At 45.3% G+C, this 19,728-nt stretch overlaps 1 protein-coding gene across 3 annotated transcripts; it reads right to left on the minus strand.

Annotated features, from left to right (window-relative positions):
- Positions 1–218: 218 nt before the first annotated feature.
- LOC133381588 (gastrula zinc finger protein XlCGF26.1-like) lies at positions 219–19,727 on the minus strand. 3 transcript variants are annotated; one of them, XR_009761701.1, is made up of 7 exons: positions 19,645–19,721; positions 17,862–18,368; positions 17,542–17,668; positions 14,583–14,662; positions 14,204–14,330; positions 6,322–9,008; positions 219–692 (listed from the first exon to the last, which is right to left on the minus strand). XR_009761701.1 is itself a non-coding variant. In XM_061620897.1 (7 exons), the coding sequence occupies exons 3-7, from the start codon at positions 18,033–18,035 to the stop codon at positions 7,702–7,704; spliced, it is 1,815 nt and encodes a 604-aa protein (XP_061476881.1). In that variant the 5' UTR covers positions 18,036–18,056; positions 18,239–18,368; positions 19,645–19,727; the 3' UTR covers positions 1,633–7,701. The 3 variants fall into 3 exon arrangements, 2 of the variants coding, with proteins under 2 accessions (XP_061476881.1, XP_061476879.1); XM_061620897.1 differs by lacking the exon at positions 219–692 and having other exon boundaries at positions 1,633–9,008; positions 17,862–18,056; positions 18,239–18,368; positions 19,645–19,727; XM_061620895.1 differs by lacking the exon at positions 219–692 and having other exon boundaries at positions 1,633–9,008.
- Between the last annotated feature and the right edge of the window lies 1 nt (position 19,728).

Consider the following 19,728-nt stretch of genomic DNA (forward strand, 5'->3'; position numbering starts at 1 on the left):
TGTAGTGTTGGGGAATTAGGTCTTGCCAATGAACCCAAAGCCAATCCTGGGTGATCCAAGTCAGAAGATAGCAGGAACAAGCAGAAGGAGTATTGGGACCACACCAAGATAACAGGTTTTAAAAGATTTATTGAAAGAATGTCCAATTGTCCCAGCCAAAGGTGCTCTTGTGAGTCATCCATTGCAAAAATGGTAAAATGCAAAATTAGATATGTTCAATAGTCCTGATCGTTCATACTGTCACACAGTCACGCAAGCAAATGGGGGCCAGCCGATACTGTAGCGAGGGAGAAGAGACGCGGAGAAGCAGGCGGCACACTCAGGAGTCTCAGGTGGTAAGCTGTGATAGAAAACTCAAATCTTCTGGTGAAGCTGGGATGTCTTTATAGTCAGATAACGTTCTGACGTTCTTTTGATACCTTCCCTGAGCCTTGGTAGCTCATCCATCAATCAGTCAGCTGGCACCTGTAGTGATGTCATTCTCCTGGGCACATCTGTGTTCTCAGGTCTGCATCTCTCATGCCAGCTTGGTGCCTATCAAAGGTGCTGGTCATGAGATCTCTTCTAGGATACTCAGACTTACACTACAATTGTAACATTTTTTTAAATGTTTGATGTATTCCAGACATCCCCAGTTGTTGTCATCTTACTAACCTTCAGCGCCTCCAAGTCTCCAGTTTCAGCGGTAAGCCCTAGAAAGAGAAATTCATTCACACCCACACATCTACTACATGTTATCAGCACATGGCCCAGTCTCTCATCGGTGGCCTTGGCAACTAGCTGGTTCAATATGAGCATTTCTAATGTATTCATCTGCACAAGCATAGCTGCCTTTGCTGTACTGTTTTGTTTTATAATACGTATTTTTCACTGCTGATTTCATTTGTATTTTGATTTAAGGTCAAGTTGTCTTTAAGTTCTATTATCAATAATTTTGATGCCTATATTTTAATGCACTTATTTTTGATGCCTATATTATCAGGTCCGTTCTGCACAACATAGGAAATGGACCTTTAGTGTGGCGGCACTTGCCCTGTGGGAATTCCATCCCCTTCAATATTAGACAGGTGCCATCTGTTATCTTTTCGGTGCCTATTGAAGACCTTCCTCTTTCAACAAGCCTTTTAAGTAGAGACCTATCCCAGTCTGCATCTGTGTAGGAATTGCTTTTTTATATGTTCTTAAACCTTCTTTTTTAAAATGTTTTTAATCTTAGATGATGATTTGAAAGCTTTTTTTAAGAAAGGTTTTTAAAGATGTTTTGTTTTAATGTGTTTTAAAGTTTGTTTTTATGATGCTTTAAAGTTTTTAGTGCCTTTGTTTGCCGCCCTGGGCTCCTGCCGGGAGGAAGGGCAGAATATAAATCAAATAATAAATAAATAAATAAATATTGTATGTAAATCACTTAGGGGTCTTTACAATTGAAATGAAAATGGACTACCTTCAAGTCAATTCCGACTTATGGTGACCCTATGAATAGGGTTCTCATGGTAAACAGTATTCAGAGGTGGTTTACCATTGCCTTCCTCTGAGGCTGAGAGGCAGTGACTCATCCAAGGTCACCCAGTGAGCTTTGTCATGGAATTTACGACTGGGTTCATTTTGGAGGAGACTTAAGAATGAAGCAAAATCCTGGTTTAAGGTTCTTTATTCAGCCAAGCGCTTAGCTGGAGCAAAGTACAGAACTCAACTAAAATGGTGGTCAGTTACAGACAGATATATACCCCCACATTCATCATGACCATGGCAACAGTTTCATCCAATTGTTCTATGCTGTAATGCTACAGTGATGTTCTGCCCCCTGTACCAACCGTCCTACTCTATGCATTCCTGTGATATCAATATCCTTGGCACATATTTGTGTTTTCCCCACACCTGTGACATCCAGTGGGGGCAGGTGAAAATGTGGCTGCAAATGAAGAATGAGGAGCTTAAACTCCCTGTTGTTCAGTGGCAAGGGGGGGGGGCTACCTGTCAGCGTCCATCAACTGATCAGCTGTGACAAGGAGCCCCACTGGAATCAGCTGCGTTTGGGAGTTTCTCATCAAGTGCACTCAGTGGGGTCTCAGAGCTGGTCAGTTGATGGGTGCTTAGAGCCACTTTGAACTCTGTTTCCAAGTGGTTTGAATACAAAGCAATTACATAACAGACGTCAAAAGGAATGGCTCAGCACTGATCAGTGGATTGTGGCTCTCCAATCAGTAGATTGGCACTGACAGCAAGCCTTCAGAGGGGCTCAGCGGGCTCCTTTTCACATTGTCGCCTGATGCCATCATGATGTCAGGTGATTCCCAGGTGGTCATCCCTGCCCACCTGTCCAAGTTGGCCCACAGGGGTGGGGGAAGGAAGGTTCCGGCCGGCAAGCCAGATCTAGTTCCCCATCCTGGAGCTAAGGGATCTTGGATGGAGTCAATGGACGCGCTAGGCATGAGACTTTGGAGAGATGCTGCCTTTCAGAACCGGCAAAAATGGGCCATTGTGAGAACAGGATACTGCACTAGATGGGCCATTGGCCTGATTTAGTAGGCTCTTATGCTCTCATCTGTATAGCGGGACTCACTTCCAAGCACACATGTATAGGCTTGGGCGGCGATGGGGAAGTTTAAGAGTGCTGGGAAGAAGCAAAGGAGGAGACTCAGTCCTGGGGAGCCTGCAACAAAAACTTGCCTCTGCCTTCTTGCTAAGCAGTCAGGGGGTGAGCAGAGAAGGGGACTGCCCCATACATGCCATGATCTCCCTTCCTCACCCAGGACAGTCCAACCCACTTTGTTAAACTTCCTCTACCCTGTGCCAGCATGCAAGGGAAAGGGGGAGGGAAGAGGGAATAAAAGAACATAGGAAGGTGGCTTATACAGCGTCAGAGCATTGGCCCATCTATCTCAGTTAGGGTTGCCAGGTGTCCTGTTTTTGCCCAGAGACTCTGGTTTTTGGGGGCCCTCTCTGGGTCTCTGGGTGAGTCACCTTAATCTCTGGACTCTTAGCTTTCAGGTTTTTTTAAAAAAAAAAGTTTCTAAGTGGTCTGCTTCAAAAGATATCAACCAAAAGAGAATGGCGATGGTGCGTAGCCCATGGACATCCAGTGAATTTTGTAGCTTATTTTCATTTTAAAATTTAATTAAAATAATTTGTATGCAGGCAAAGTTTATGAAATAATGAAGATCCACGTAATACATTTAAACCAGATCCAACTTGCATTTAAAGTGCATGACTTCCCCCGAAAAATCATGGAAAGTGTAGTTTCCACCTCATAGTTATAGTTCCCACCCCTCCTAAATTATAGTTCCCATGATTCTGTGGTGGGATTCAAGTGCTTCAAACGTATGTTGAATGTGCTTTAAATGCATGGTGTGGATCTGCCTTAGTATGCTGTGCATTCACTAGTGAATTGAAAAGAACAATTTTAAAATAGGCCTCTTTAAACAGGGCTGTAGCTCAGTGGTAGGCCACTTGCTTTGCATGCAAAGGACCAAAATTGAACCTCTGGAAGAGACTATTGCCTGGAATCCTGGACAGCCAATGCTAGTCCATGTCATCAGTACTGAGCTAGATGGTACCAAATGGCCTGAGTTGGTATAAAAGAGTAAAGAGACCCAAGGGCCATAGTGACTCTGAAATATATTTATGTATTTTATTTACAACATTTATATACTGCTTTATTGTAAAAAACCTCAAAGCAGTTTATAGACGGAATTAAAACAATAAAATTATTGTCAAAAGCAGTTAAAGACAGGTATTTAAAAACATTCAAAATAATAAAACCAAGAATGAGTTAAAAACAGATAAAAAACATAATAGCTTCTGGGTGGCTGAGTAGGCTTGCCTAAACAAAAATGTTATTAGCAGGTGCCAAAATGAGTACAATGAAGGCACCTGCCTAATGTAAATAGGCAGGGAATACCAAAGCATAGGTAGTGCCACAGTAAAGGATCAATTTCTTACAAGAGCAGAACAAGTACTATGTGGAACCTGTAACATGAAAAGCATACCTTGAACTTGGCCTGGCAGCAAATCAGCAACCAGTGCAGATTTCAGAAAAGAGGTATTATGTGCTGATAAGATCTAACTCACGTTAGCAATCATGCCGCAGCATTCTGCACTAACTGCAGCCCCCAGGTCAGATTATGCTGAATGGGGATTTCTGTGACCTTGGCTGATTGGCTGCCAGGATTTTTAGTTTTGGTTAGGAACCCTCACTGGTTGTGGGATGCTGAGTCTTCTGTCTTAATGGAGACAATAGTCAAGAAAACAGAAGAAGGCTAGGACTGGGGACGGCAGCTATGAGAGAACTAGAAAAGGTCACTGAATGCAAAGATGTATCACTGAACACTAAAGTCAGGATCATTCAGACCATGGTATTCCTGATCTCTATGTATGGATGTGAACGTTGGTCAGTGAAAAAAGCGGGTAAGAGAAAAATCAACTCATTTCAACTGTGGTGTTGGAGGAGAGCTTTGTGTATACCACGGACTGCAAAAAAGACAAATAATTGGGTGTTACAACAATTTAAACCAGAACTATCACTAGAAGCTAAAATGATGAAACTGAGGCTATCATACTTTGGACACACAATGAGAAGACATGATTCACTAGAAAAGACAATAATGCTGGGAAAAACAGAAGGGAGTAGAAAAAGAGGAAGACCAAAAAAAGGTGGATTGATTCCATAAAGGAAGCCACAGACCTAAACTTACAAGATCTGAACAGGGTGGTTTGTAACAGATGCTATTGGAGGTTGCTGATTCATAGGGTTGGCATAAGAAGGCACATAACTTTTTCCTTTTTTAATTTGCATTTCATTTACCTCTGACCTCACTCCCTTACATGCATAGAAGCAACAACAGTGGTTCCATGTGGTCAGCTTAACCCCCTTAAACCCATTCATGACGCACATTATTTGCATGATGGTTTGTTTCTTGCCCAGTAGTGGTAAGGGAATTCACATACTGGGAAGTGTGGCTTCAATTGCTGTTGTTCCCAATCTAGTGCCTGTAAAGGTGGGCCAAACCATGTGTGTTTTCCCTCTGTCAGTTATTATTCACTGGAATTGGGTTGGCTGTCAAAATGAGTTTATAGCAGCTCACAGAGTAGGCAAGGAAGAGTAGAGAATCTTCTTAACGCTTACTCATTTCTCAAACCTCTCTCTGCAGTGAAAAGTCGAGTCGGTAAAGCCACGTTAAAAGGCAGGCAGTACATTCCATGCAGGGGGTTGTCAACCTTGCTTTGATATGAATATTGTTGCAGAGAATCCCTACTCAAGCCTTACCAACAGCACAATCCTAACAATATCTCCTCAAAAGTAAATCCTGTTGAGTTCTACGGGGATTAGTCCCTTAGTGTTTAAAATTGGTTTTCAGGGGCATCCATCTTTACTCCCAAGTGCTCCCATCTAACATCTCCACAACACAAGGCTCCTTTCTTCTGGTGACTGGCCTGGCCTGAGGGCACTTAAACCCTTCTTGCCAGAAGCAAGTAGGCTAGATTAAATGTTCCTTACCCAGGATCTCCAAGCAGGTGAGAGGGAATGATCCTGTCACTTCAGCTGGACCTAGAAACACCCTCATTTAGATTTCTATCTTAATTTCTAATCAGTAACATTTTTTAAAAGTGGTATGCTCCAAGCAACTGTGGTTGATGCTTAATGTATCATGCTTAATGACATCACTAGGACCCGCCCCTGAAATCTCAGGGTTTGGGATGCTTCTGACCCGGCAACCCTAATCTCAGTGGACGCTGCAAGCTCCAGGGGCCTGCGTTTCCTGCTTCTGTTGCTCTGTATGATGTATCCTGTAACATGGATGGCACCTCCATATGTGATGGCAACTTGGCTTCTTTTGCACCAGGAGTCCCCAGGGAGGCTGGAGAGCAGGGCTGGCACTAGCTAAGGACCAGGTGAGGACCTGGTCGAGGGTCCAGGAACTCTTAGGGAGGCACTACCCCAGACTGAACCCTACCACGCCCCCACCCATGAGGCACCCTCCTCTGGGGCCGGTCTCATTGGGCTGCACAGGAAGGCGTGCGCTGTAGAACTCTCTTGAACAGAAGCTATTCTGCTTGCAGGAGCAGTTGACTAAGAGAAAAATAAACAATTTTAAAGAAAAGATACTACATGGAAAAGTTCCAGAAACTAGCATATGTCCCAGTGGATCAAAGGAACAAAGGGTTAAAAACAATCCTCTTTCTTTGTTTCTAATTGCATTCCCTAGGTCGCTGCCTGTCTCCAACATGTACAAAAGGTTTGATGTCTCCCGAGTCCCACCTTGAACTAAACACCTCAGAGCAAGCTACTCCTAAACCACCCCTGCAAATTATAGGTGAACTTACATGCTTAACTCCTTGTCCACGCCACCTTCTCATCTCAGCCCCAGGATGGGCCGCATATAGCTAGTTAACCCAGGAATCCTAAAAGAACCAGATATTACATGAGCCACACCACCAAAAAAGGCGAATTGGCACCAAATGTGCTGAATAATTTTGAACGCGTTTTTTTGCAGGTCCTTTACCTCAGTAGTTGGAAAATAGGCGGTGACCTTGCAGTTATCACTGTCTTATACGTTTTTCATGATGCTGAATTTGGGGCCAGTTCCCACTTCCTTTTTCAACAAATTGCTGTCTGAACAGCCTATATAGTTTATTTAACCCTACACCACAAAATAAGAGTTATGATATCCATTATCACACATCTCCATCACTGGGAATTTCTCCCCTTCGACATGCATCATCACTGTGTGAAGTAAAAGGTGTCGTTGACCTCACTGTGCAATGATCACAGTATGCAGTTATAAACTGTAGCTATGCACCCCAAAATGAGCATTGAGCCACCACAAATGACACTTCCACACTATCAGGGGAATGTCCTCTACTGCATGCCATAAGAGTTGACCCAGAGTTTCCAGTGGGTGCACAGCACAGATAAGGGCAACTATGCGCAATCAAAATAGACAAAGTATGCAGAAAAAAAATTAGTAACTGGGGTGCTCACCAAAAATCTGCTGTGGACCAGGACAAATCAAAAACAAAAGCAAAGGGAAGAGTGTCCTCTGTGAGATGCCACTGCATCCTGGCTGACCCACAGCTTCTTCTGGGTGCACGCCACAGATAAGGGTATCTATGCACAACCAAAATAGCTAAATCAACAAGAAGAAAAAGTAAGTAATGCGGGGTGCCCACCCGAAAATCTGCTCTGGGCCAGGTCAAATCTAAGACAAGTGTCTATCCACTGTGCAGTAAAAATCACCAATCCAGTGCTTGCCAGCACCACCATGGCACAAGAAAACCCATTCAAAGATATCAATGTCCGTTTTAATGTAATGGGATGCCAAGTAAAAATCTTCCAAATTCAAGAGGACCCATTTTAATTTCACTGGATTAAGCATATGGCTCCTCTTCCTCTCTCTCTATAGCAGCGGTGGGGAACTTCAGCTTGGGAGATTAATGTGGCCCTCTATGGTTGACCATTTGTCTCTCAGATCCCTGCATAAGCCATATTCCGTCCACCAGGCTACATCCCTTGCCACCGCAGCTCCTAAATGAAATGGAACTTAAACAGAATCGGATTCCATATTCAAACCCCTTCTGTACTTTCCCTCCTGTGAGAATTCATTAGATGAGAGGCATAGTGTGCCTTTCCACACTCCAAACCTTTATGCAGTTTCCACCTTGTGAATTCACTGATGAGTATTGTATCTTTTTACTGAAGCTCCGTCAATATTCCAAGCATTTAAATGGTCTCTCCTCTGTATGAATTCTTTGATGAACAGAAAGACTTTCCTTCCATGTGAAGCACTTTCCACACTCCAAGCATTTAAATGATTTCTCGTCTGTGTGGATATTTTGATGCGAAATGAGACTCTTCTTCTGCTTGAAGCTCTTTCCACACTTCAAGCATTTGTATGGTTTCTCCCCTGTGTGAATTCTTTGATGAGTAGTGAGACTATCCTTACGTGTGAAACTCTTTCCACACTCCAAACATTTAAATGGTTTATCTCCTGTGTGAATTCTTTGATGAGTAGTGAGATGTGTTTTCTGACAGAAGCTCTTTCCGCATTCAGAGCATTTATATGATTTCTCCCCTGTGTGAATTCTTTGATGAAATGTGAGACTATCCTTCCGTGTGAAGCTCTTTCCACACTCCAAGCATTTAAATGGTTTCTCCCCTGTGTGAATTCTTTGGTGTGAAATGAGATGTGACTTATTACGTAAGCTCTTTCCACACTCTAAGCATTTAAATGGTTTCTCCCATGTGTGGATTCTTTGATGAGAAGTGAGATGTGACTTAAGACTGAAGCTCTTTTCACACTCCAGGCATTTATATGGTTTCTCCCCTGTATGGATCCTTTGGTGAGTAATAAGGGCAGTACTTTGGGAAAAGCTGTTTCCACATTCAAAGCAGCTGTATGGTTTCTCGCCTGTGTGAATTCTTTGATGAGTAGTGAGATTTGTCTTCTGACAGAAGCTCTTACCACAATCCAGGCATTTAAATGGTTTCTCCCCCGTGTGAATTCTTTGATGCAAAGTGAGGCTTATCTTCTGCGTGAAGCTCTTTCCACACTCCAAGCATTTGTATGGTTTCTCCCCTGTATGACTCCTTTGATGGCAAATTAGATCAGAATTGTAAAGAAAGCTCTTTCCACACTCCAAGCATTTGTATGGTTTCTCTCTTGTATGGATCCCTTGATGGCAAGTAAGATCAGAATTTTGACAAAAGCTCTTTCCATACTCCAAGCATTTGCATGGTTTCTTTTCTGTGTGGAGTTTGTAATGAGTTTTAAGTATTGATTCAGAATGAAACCTTCTCTGACACACACGCCATGTATTTGTTGGTTTTCCCTTTTGCAGTTTTTCTTTGAGTCGGATTTGATGGCAGTCACTGTCCGGAGAGGTAGGGGATTGGTTCCTCCTCTTCTCTTCTTCACTAGTTCTCCTTCTCTGCTGCTCCCTCTTGCTATATGTGGCTCTTTCAGGGAATGTGCCATGTAGTTCTCCCCGATTCTCACTTTCCCATTCATCATCTGTTATAAAGACGACAGGAAACTGTTAAGAGCCTGAGAGAGAAATAAGGCTCAAATCAATGAACAACTACACACAATGCTTTTGATAATGGAAAAACTGAAAAGCCTTAGCTGGGAGGCAGGTCTTAGCATCCACGTAGCTGCTGTTGCTAACACCTAAACAAACAGCTGGGGTTCTATAGACTATTCGTTGTGGTCCCTAGAAACCAGAGCTCAGCTCAGACATCAAGCTCAGTGGATCGACTTCTAGAATCACTCTCATAAGAACATAAGAACATAAGAAGAGCCTGCTGGATCAGGCCAGTGGCCCATCTAGTCCAGCATCCTGTTCTCACAGTGGCCAACCAGGTGCCTGGGGGAAGCCCGCAAGCAGGACCCGAGTGCAAGAACACTCTCCCCTCCTGAGGCTTCCGGCAACTGGTTTTCAGAAGCATGCTGCCTCTGACTAGGGTGGCAGAGCACAGCCATCATGGCTAGTAGCCATTGATAGCCCTGTCCTCCATGAATTTGTCTAATCTTTTAAAGCCATCCAAGCTGGTGGCCATTACTGCATCTTGTGGGAGCAAATTCCATAGTTTAACTATGCGCTGAGTAAAGAAGTACTTCCTTTTGTCTGTCCTGAATCTTCCAACATTCAGCTTCTCTGAATGTCCACAAGTTCTAGTATTATGAGAGAGGGAGAAGAACTTTTCTCTATCCACTTTCTCAATGCCATGCATAATTTTATACACTTCTATCATGTCTCCTCTGACCCGCCTTTTCTCTAAACTAAAAAGCCCCAAATGCTGCAACCTTTCCTCGTAAGGGAGTCGCTCCATCCCCTTGATCATTCTGGTTGCCCTCTTCTGAACCTTTTCCAGGTTCAGAAGCCCAGCCTACTCGACAGGACTGTGGCACAGAACCCTGAATTGTTTGTAGCAATGGCAGGATAGAAATATGATAAAACAAAAAGGGGAGGACCTGTCATTCACTGTGACAGCATGTCACTGGTGGGCACAAGATCCCAAGTTGAATCACTGAATTTTCCAGTTAAGTATGTGACAACCACACCCAGCCATCCTGGGTCCCTGGCTACCTGGGGAAGGGAGATCCGGCCAGAGATAGTGTGCCCCCCACTTTCACTCCTTTTGAGGTTCTTGATTCCACCAGAAGAGAGGAATTACAAAATGTAAGCAGGCCACCTCTTATCAAAAGGTCCCTCTGAAGAGGTAGTGTGGTATAACGGCTTCAGCCGTTGAGTGCTGAAAATAGGCAGAGACCACACCAGATTTTTGAACAAAGAGTTTACTTAAATAAAAATAAAAAGTTGAGACTGGTAGAAAGATATGCAATACAGAAAGCTGCCGCCAAACGTGACACAGGGAAAATTAGAGGAAACCTGGAATATCATTTCGGAGAAAATAAACAAAACTGGATGAACGCAATTGACTTGCCCTAGCCTGAACAGTCCCTAGACTCGCCATGCTCTCCTTGAAGCCTTCCTTCCAAGCTCAGCACACTTCATCTCCCAGGCACCTTACCACAGTGAGAACTCCATAATGCCTATTCCTTAATAAAAACCCTCCTTGTCAATCACAGTGTCCGCCCAGTATAACATCAGCCCAGTATGCCAATCATAGGCTCCACTCGGTACGATTCAGTCAGCAGGCAGTGTTTGGGCCCAGGGTACCTGCAGTAGGATTCAGTAGCATCTTTAATTTTCCCGCCCTTGGACCAGAGATGTGCCATTAATCACATACGCAATGGAGTGTTCACTGCCTTGATATCTGATCTCCAGGCCAGGCCATGCAATCAGTCAGATCAGGTGATTTGGGCATGTTAACCCTTTAACTCCCTAAACAGACAGCCAAGTACAGACATGCACTCCCCTATTATACACAGCATTCCCTAACAAGCAAAATCCATATTAACAAACCAGGACAGCAAAGGCCAACTCCTCCACAAAGCATCTGTGAAGGTGCCCTTGGATGTGCTGGGCATCTGACATTGGAGAGATTCTGCCAGCGAGCGCCCACAATAATGGGTTAGATGGGCCAATGTGAGGAGCTAAGATATTTAAGAGTCTTAGGAAAGAGGGCATTGGGTGATGTCACCCCAATTTCATGTGTAGAAAAAGCTAAAGGGAAGCGACAAGTCACCATGGAAGATGAGGGCAAGTCTATTTTATGCCTTGTTCCTTTTCCTCCCATGGAAGGGTTCCTGGTTGATCTTCTGCTGTACCCACTGGCCTGTGTGTGATGTTGTTTAAAGCCAGATTGGTAGACAATCTGGGTTTGCTGAGAGGAGGTGATCTAACCCAGCTCACATGGACCATCAGTGCAACATCAGCGCAGGCTGCGGGGACCAGGGGGAGCGGGGAGAGTTGTGGTCCAAAACAATTCTATCTCCATCATCAAGAAACCACTCTGTCTCATTGCTAGGAGTGAGAGCCTCCACTTGCTGTTGGGCCAAAGAGGCAGTAAACTAGTGCCTCTGATGGTGTACCCTCCACCCTGCTGCAGCTTCACTGACTGAGCTGGTGGAGGCAGTCTTGGCCGGACCGGGATAGCCTGGCCAATGTTGTCCATCCACTGGTAATCTCTGTACTGGATTACGGCGGCCCACATAGAGGTTGGTTTGGATTCTGCAGATGGTGCAAAAGGAAGTGGATCGGCCGGTCACTGGGGCAGGATATCGCCAACATGTTACAGGAATACCCCGCATTAACGTACGCAATGGGTCCAGAGCGAGTAAGTAAACCGAAAATGTACTTAAAGTGAAGCACTATCTTTTTTCACTTATCGATGCATATACTGCACTGCAATCGTCATATACGGGCTGCAACCCTAACTTCCTGTTCACCAGCTCCCACTAGTGGTACACACCCTGGTCACCTCTCGTTTGGACTACTGTAATGCACTCTACGTGGGGATACCCTTGAAAACTGTCCGGAAATTACAACTGATACAAAATGCGGCGGCTCGACTACTTACGAATAGTTGCCGCCGAGATCACATCACACCAGTGTTGTTCGACCTACACTGGCTACCAGTTGTTTTCCGAACCCAATTCAAGGTGTTGGTATTGACCTTTAAATCCCTACACGGTTCCGGCCCAGTTTATCTCACGGAGCGCCTTCAACGCCACCAATTATGCCGCCCGACAAGATCGGCCACACAGGGCCTTCTCTCAATCCCGCCAACAAAAACAGCCAGATTGGCGGGTACAAGAGAGAGGGCATTCTCAGTGGCAGCCCCCACTCTTTGGAACTCCCTCCCACAAGATCTCCGGCACGCCTCTTCTTTAAATGTGTTTCGGAAAGCCTTAAAGACCTGGCTCTTTCAGCAGGCCTTCGGGGTATCCGGGGAGGGTTAATTGTTATAACTGAAATGCCTCCTGCCCAGTTTTAATATTGTTGCTGCAGATGTGTTGTTTTTATATTGTATTACTGTATTTTATCAATTGTATTTTAACAATTTTGTAAGTCGCCTAGAGTGGCCATTGGCCAGATAGGCAACGAAGAAATTAAATTTATTATTATTATTATAACTGATGTAAATAACGCATTTATAACTAAAATAAACACAGTAGGCCTTATTTTAAGAAAAAGTTTGTAGTTGGAAACTGATCGGGTGGTGGCGTCACGCAGTTAAGTGTCCGTTCTTGAGAAGCGAGCGTACATAAACAGGGGAATGGTGCTTCTGTAAAGATGTCCGTACTCGCGAGTGTCCGTAAAGTGAAGGTCCGTAAAGCGGGGTATTCCTGTACTCCACTGCTGAAAGAATTGCACTGGCTACAAATAAACTACTGGGCTAATTTCATGTTGCTGTATAAAGCCCTATATAGCTTGGGACCAGGATGCCTGAAAGATCGTCTCACCCTTTATACATCCATCAATTACTGTGTTCTGCAGGTGAGGGCCTTCTGCAGATACTGTCTGATCAGGAGGTCCATTCTACATAACATAGGAATCATTACGTGGCACCTACCCTTTTTAATTCCTTCCACTTACCAACATTTGATAGAAACTGTGTCTGTTGTCCTTCAGTGCCTACTAAAGACTTAAAGTAGATACTTTTACCCCAGTCTGCTTCTGTACTGGAATTGTTTTCAAGATGTCTTCAAGATGTTTTTTTTATTACTTCTCGTTTGCTGTCCTGGCCCTTCAGAGAGCCAGTATAGTGAAGGGGTTAGAGCAGCCTTTCCCAACTGGTGTGCCTCCAGATGTTGTTGGACCACAACTCCCATCAGCCTCAGCCATTGGCTGGCTGAGGCTGATGGGAGTTGTGGTCCAACAACATCTGGAGGTACACTGGTTGGGAAAGGCTGGGTTAGAGTGTTGGACTGGGACCTGGGAAACTAGGGTTCAAATCCCCATTAGGCTACGAAGCTCACTGAGTGACACTGGGCCAGTCACTGCCTTGCAGCCTAACCTACCTCACATGGTTGCTGCGAGGATAAAATGGATAGGGGAAGAACAAAGCAGGTTTAAATGCTATTATAGTCCAAGTCTGAATTGCTTTTTAATATGTTTTTAAAACTTTTTTTTTTTTTAAATGAGAGCGAAAAATCAACTCATTTGAAATGTGGTGTTGGAGGAGAGCTTTACAAATACCATGGACCGCGAAAAAGACAAATAATTGGGTGTTACAACAAATTAAACCAGAACTGTTACTAGAAGCCAAAATGATGAAACTGAGGTGATCATACTTTGGACACATCATGAGAAGACAGGATTCACTAGAAAAGGCAATAATGCTGGGAATAACAGAAGGGAGTAGAAAAAGAGGAAGGCTAAACAAGAGATGGATTGATTTCATAAAGGAAGCCACAGACCTAAACTTACAAGATCTGAACAGGGTGGTTCATGACAGATGCTCTTGGAGGTCACTGATTCATAGGGTCGCCATAAGTCATAATCGACTTGAAGGCACATAACAACAAAAACCTTTTTTTAAAAAACATGTTTTTAAAGCTTTAAAAAATGTTTTAAAGATGTATTATATTAATAATAAATGTGTTTATGATGTTATAAAGTGTTTTTAGTGCTTTTGTTTGCTGCCCTGGGCCCCACTAAGGGTGGGATATAAACCAAATAATAAACAAATAAATTATTATTATGATTAAATCAATAAAATATAGGAAATACACAAAAATGCTCATTATTATATTTTCTAAATGGTATTCACGTCAGCTATGCAGACAGGGAGTCTTACCGAGAGAGGCCACGATTCCACAGTTCTCCTCCATAACTTCCATGTGCAGCGCCCTCTGGTGGGGATCCAGCAAAGCCCACTCCTCCTCCGTGAAGTACACAGCCACCTCCTCAAAGGACACCGGACCCTGAGAGGAAAGGAAATAGTTGCCCCTTTATAGCTAACATAATTAGCTTAGAATATGCAGAAGATTCATCAAGGAAAGGAGGGTGGGTACTATCCTGCAGAAATGAGGCCTTCTTGAGTGGCATTCACAGCCTTCCTAGTGGGCAGCTTTGACAGGCGCAAAGAGGAGGAGAGAAATTCATCCAGGCCCAGGAGGTAAGCAGAGGACAGAGGCACCCCCCAGCCTCTCTCCCCGCACTGATCCTCCCCCTACCTGATCCTCCTCCACAGCAGCTGCTTCCCCTCCACCACAAAGAAGAGACGGTTGAGGTCTTGCCAGCATCATTTCATCACCTGTTAGACACAAACATGGAGGGAAGCCAGTATTTATTTATTTATTTATTTCTTAAACTTATATACCGCCCGACTAGCAATAGCTCTCTGGGCGGTTAACATAAAATACAATAAAATTACAGAATCTGATACAACAAGCATATAAAAACTACACAATCTAAAACCAAGTTACAAACATTTAACTAAGATTAAAATGCATCAGAGAAGAGAAAGGTTTTAACTTGGCGCCGAAAAGATGATAGTGTCGGCGCCAAGCCTACCTCCTCGGGGAGACTGTTCCACAATTCGGGAGCCGCCACTGAGAAGGCCCTAGATCTTGTCACCACCCTCCGGGCCTCCCTATGCGTTGGGACCCGGAGGAGGGCCTTCGTAGTAGACCGTAGTGTACGAGCCAGTTCGTATCGGGAGAGGCGTTCCGACAGATATCGTGGTCCCGTGCCGTATAAGGCTTTATAGGTTAACACCAACACTTTGAATCTGGCCCGGAAGCGTATTGGAAGCCAGTGCAGGCGAGCCAGCACAGGTGTTATATGCTCAGACCGCTTAGTTCTTGTTAGCAGTCTGGCCGCCGCATTTTGCACTAGCTGTAGCTTCCGAACCGTCTTCAAAGGTAGCCCTACGTAAAGCGCGTTGCAGTAGTCCAAACGCGAGGTTACCAGAGCATGTACCACTGATGAGAGGTCCTCCTTACTCAGGTAGGGACGTAGCTGGGCTACCAACCGAAGTTGGTAGAACGCATTCCGTGCCACCGAGGCTACATGAGCCTCAAGTGAGAGGGAAGAGTCTAAAATGACTCCCAGACTACGAACCTGTTTCTTTAGGGGGAGTGTAACCCCGTCCAGGACAGGGTATATATCCACCATCTGATCGGAGAAACCATCCACCAACAGCATCTCAGTCTTATCAGGATTGAGTCTCAGCTTGTTAGTTCTCATCCAGTCCATTGTTGCAGCCAAGCAACGGTTCAGCACATCGACCGCCTCACCTGAAGAAGATGAAAAGGAGAAGTAGAGCTGCGTGTCATCAGCGTACTGATGACAACGCACTCCAAAACTCCTGATGACCGCACCCAATGGCTTCATATAGATGTTAAAGAGCATGGGAGACAAAACCGAACCCTGCGGGACCCCACATTGGAGAACCCACGGTGTCGAGCAATGTTCCCCAAGCACTATCTTTTGGAGACGGCCCGCCAAGTAGAAGTGGAACCACTGCCAAGCAGTGCCTCCAACTCCCCACTCCGCAAGCCTCTCCAGAAGGATACCATGGTCGATGGTATCAAAAGCCGCTGAGAGATCAAGGAGAATCAACAGAGTTACACTCCCTCTGTCTCTCTCCCGACATAGGTCATCAAACAGGGCGACCAAGGCTGTCTCAGTGCCAAAACCAGGCCTGAAGCCCGATTGAAATGGATCTAGATAATCGGTTTCATCCAAAAGCGTCTGGAGCTGGTCGGCAACCACTCGTTCCAAGATCTTGCTCAGGAATGGAACGTTCGCTACTGGTCTGTAGCTGCTGAAATCTTCTGGGTCCAAGGAAGGTTTTTTCAGGAGTGGTCTCACAGCTGCCTCTTTCAGACAGCCAGGGACCACTCCCTCTCGCAAGGAGGCATGTATCACTTCCTTGGCCCAGCCAACTGTTCCCTCCTTGCTGGTTTTTATTAGCCAAGAGGGGCAAGGATCTAGTACCGAAGTGGTTGCACGTACCTGTCCAAGCACCTTGTCCACGTCCTTGAACTGAACCGACTGAAACTCATCCAACAAAACATGACAAGACTGTGCTCCAGACACCTCGCTAGGGTTAACTGCTATAAAATGGGAGTCTAGGTCCCGGCGAATGCATAAGATCTTATGCTGGAAGTGCTCAGCGAACTCATTACAGCGGGCCACCGATGTATCTACCGTGTCCTGTAGGCCTAGATGGAGTAGCCCTCGGACGACTCTAAAAAGCTCCGCTGGGCGGGAGAGAGATGACTTAATAGTGGCGGCGATATGTTGTTTTTTCGCCGCCCTCACCACTCCTACATACAGCTTAGTGGAAGCACGAACCAGCCCATAATTGCATTCATCGGGAGTTCGTCTCCATCTCCACTCAAGCCGCCTCCTATCTTGTTTCATCGCTCTCAGCTCTGGAGTATACCAAGGAGCTGAATGAGCTCTACAGAGGAGAGGGCGCGCAGGAGCGATCGTGTCCACAGCCCGGGTCATCTCCGTATTCCACAGATTAGCCAGCAGAACGTGCTTGTCTCCATGAGCACACGTGGACACTACAAAATGTCTCAGCCTCTGTACATATCTTTGTTCTTCCCACTCACTTTATAATTCAGTCACGTGAAAGAACCAATTTCCCCATTAAGACCCTTGGCCAGAAATCCAACTCATGGTTTAAGTCCTCAAGTACAGAAAATACGTTCGTTGATTGAACTGTGGAAAAGGCTGCAGAGAAGCATCTTCCCCCAAAATATAAAGAAGTACAGAAAAGAATCCTACAAATTTCTTGCACAAGCAATAAGAGGGAGATGAAGTCGTTTCATCCCTGTGGAATTCCCTCCCCTTGAATATTAGGCAGGCGCCAACTCTGCTATCTTTTCGGTGCCTTTTGAAGATTTTTCTCTTTCAACAAGCCTTTTAAGACCTATCCCAGCCTGCGTCTGTGTTAGAATTGCTTAATAAGCTTTTTTTAATAATATGTTTTTAACCCTTTTAAAAAAGATGTTTTTATAAAGCTTTTTTTAAAAATGTTTTTAATGTTGTTTTGTTTTAATGTATTTTAAGGTCTGTTTTTATGATGTTTTAAAGTGTTTTTAGCATTTCTGCTTGCCGCCCTGGGCTCCCGCTGGGAGGAAGGGCGGGATATAAATAAATAAATAAATTTCCTACCCAGTGAGGTGGCAAGTCTGTCGCTCTCCTGCACATTCTCCATTTGCAGAGAACATTCTCTGGCGTCCGACAGAGCCTTCTGTGACTCAAGGAAATCAGTGGCCACTTCTGCAAACAGACCCTTGACCTGAAATAAGAATATCAAAGACAGTAAATGCGGAGAAGGGTTAGAAACAGCATAATAGACGCAAAATGCTTTGGGGAGTTTGGGATGTTCCTCCATGGATGGTTTCCAGAAATGTTTTGTCAAATATAGTGTGCTTCAAGATCTCCCCCCTCACATTCTAAATCAAAAGTACTGGGAAGAACCTCTCCCTCACCTGCTGCTCTGCCTGCTTCTTGTCCTCTGCCCGGCTCAGGATGAAAGCTTCAGCCAGGGCCACTGCCTGGGAAGTGGTCTCCGCTCCACATTCCCTCACCCAGCTCTGCATCTCCGGTGGAAGGACAGCCAGGAACTGCTCCAGGATCACCAAGTCCAGGATCTCATTCTTCATGTGTCGCTCTGGCTTCAGCCACTGATGGCAGAGATGGTGGAGTTGGCTGCAAATATCTCGGGGGCCCTTTGCCTCCTGGTAACACAATTCCCTGAAACGCTGGCACTGCACATTTGAGCTGAGGGCGTCTTTCTTACCCAGGACCTTCTGCACGGTTATTTCCCAGAATTCCCCAGAGTTCCCAGCATGGATGATATACAGACCTCTTCCTCCTTCGGGGCCAGCTGAGTGTTCCATCTTTGATTTTTGTGCTCCAAGGCAGCCTCCGACAGGGCCCAAGAGACTCCTCCCTCTTCTGGCAAAGGCTGTCCTAAATGGGGCTACCACCAAGTCCTACAAAAGCCAAAACATTGTTCGATGAGCAGATTACAAAACTCTCAGGAGAGGAAGACTTTCCCTGAGGAAATGTGGATGAGTCTGGATAGCAACCAGGTTATCCTCCAGAAAGGTAAGTGGCTGAATGCTAAGACAGAAAGCATTAGCCATTGATGCTGGAGGTAATAGAGGCAGAATCACTGGAAGCCATTTTGACATATGGAAAATGGAAATGGACTGCATTAAGTCGATCCTGACTTATGGCAACCCTATGAACAGGGTTTTCATGGTAAGCAGTATTCAGGGGGAGTTTATCATTGCATCCCTCTGGGGCTGAGGGGCAGTGCCTGGCCCAAGGTCACCCAGTGAGCTCCATGGCTGTGTGGGGATTCGAACCCTGGTCTCCTAGGTCGTAGTCCAACACTCTAACCACTACACCACACTGGCTCTACACCTAAGAAAAAGAAATCAAACACAGTTATTATATAGGTGATACTTGTCTCAGCAATGCTACATGTGAAAAAGATCTTGGAATTGTTGTAATTGCAAGCTGAATATGAGTGAACAGGGCAATGTAGCTGCAAAAAAAAGGCAAATGCTGTTTTAGGCTGCATTAAGTATTATTTCCATTAAGTACTTGTTCCCAAAGTCACCCAGTGAGCTTCATGGCTGGGTGGGGATTCGAACCCTGGTTGCCCAGATCGTAGTCTGACACTCAAACCACTACAACATGCTGGCTCTCATTGTGACATATGTGGCATATAAATCAATAAACCATAATACTACTAGTAGGCATTGATAGTTTGTCCTTCATGGATTTGCTCAATCCCCCCATTTAGAGTTGTCTGAGTTGGTGGCCATCACCCCATATTGTTACAGCGATTTCCACTGAACAGCTGTCTGTTACCTGCCCGCGTTCAGCTTCAGTGGACGGCCCTGGGTTCTAGCATTGTGAAGGAGGATTTTCTCCTCTCCCGATTTTCTCATCACCATCACTACCAATATTTAAATGCGTATCCCGCCTTTCCCCCAAACAGGGGCGCCCTCTCCCTTCCACCTTTCCCTCCCTCTTTCTAAGGCTTTCCTGTCCTGCTTGAAGAGTGTCCCCCCACCCCATATCAGAGCTCGGCCACGGGCAACAATGCACCAGATGGGGCAGGTCGGAACGGAGGGGGTGCCCGATCGATAGGGCCGTCCACCCTCCCAATCAGAAGCGCTGCCCCCTTTTCTCCCTTCCCCAGGCACCCTCCCCTGCACCTTCCCTTGCAACCCCACTGCGCAACGGGGAGCTCACCGGCACCAGACGCAGCCCTCTGCCTCTTCCCAAAGAGTGCGGCGGAGAAGGCGGGGCGGGAAGCGGCTGGCACTTTCCTCCGGA

The sequence above is a fragment of the Rhineura floridana genome, chromosome 3 (genome assembly GCF_030035675.1).
Source record: "Rhineura floridana isolate rRhiFlo1 chromosome 3, rRhiFlo1.hap2, whole genome shotgun sequence".
Taxonomy (NCBI): Eukaryota; Metazoa; Chordata; class Lepidosauria; order Squamata; family Rhineuridae; genus Rhineura; species Rhineura floridana.

Excerpts from the sequence above, each read along its gene's own strand:
- LOC133381588 (XM_061620895.1), bottom strand. The coding sequence starts at position 18,272 with ATGGAACACTCAGCTGGCCCCGAAGGAGGAAGAGGTCTGTATATCATC. Across the intron at positions 17,669-17,861 it reads AGAAGCAGGCAGAGCAGCAG|GTCAAGGGTCTGTTTGCAGA; the intron begins GTGAGGGAGAGG and ends TTCTTATTTCAG. Across the intron at positions 14,331-14,582 it reads CTGCTGTGGAGGAGGATCAG|GGTCCGGTGTCCTTTGAGGA; the intron begins GTAGGGGGAGGA and ends CTTTCCTCTCAG.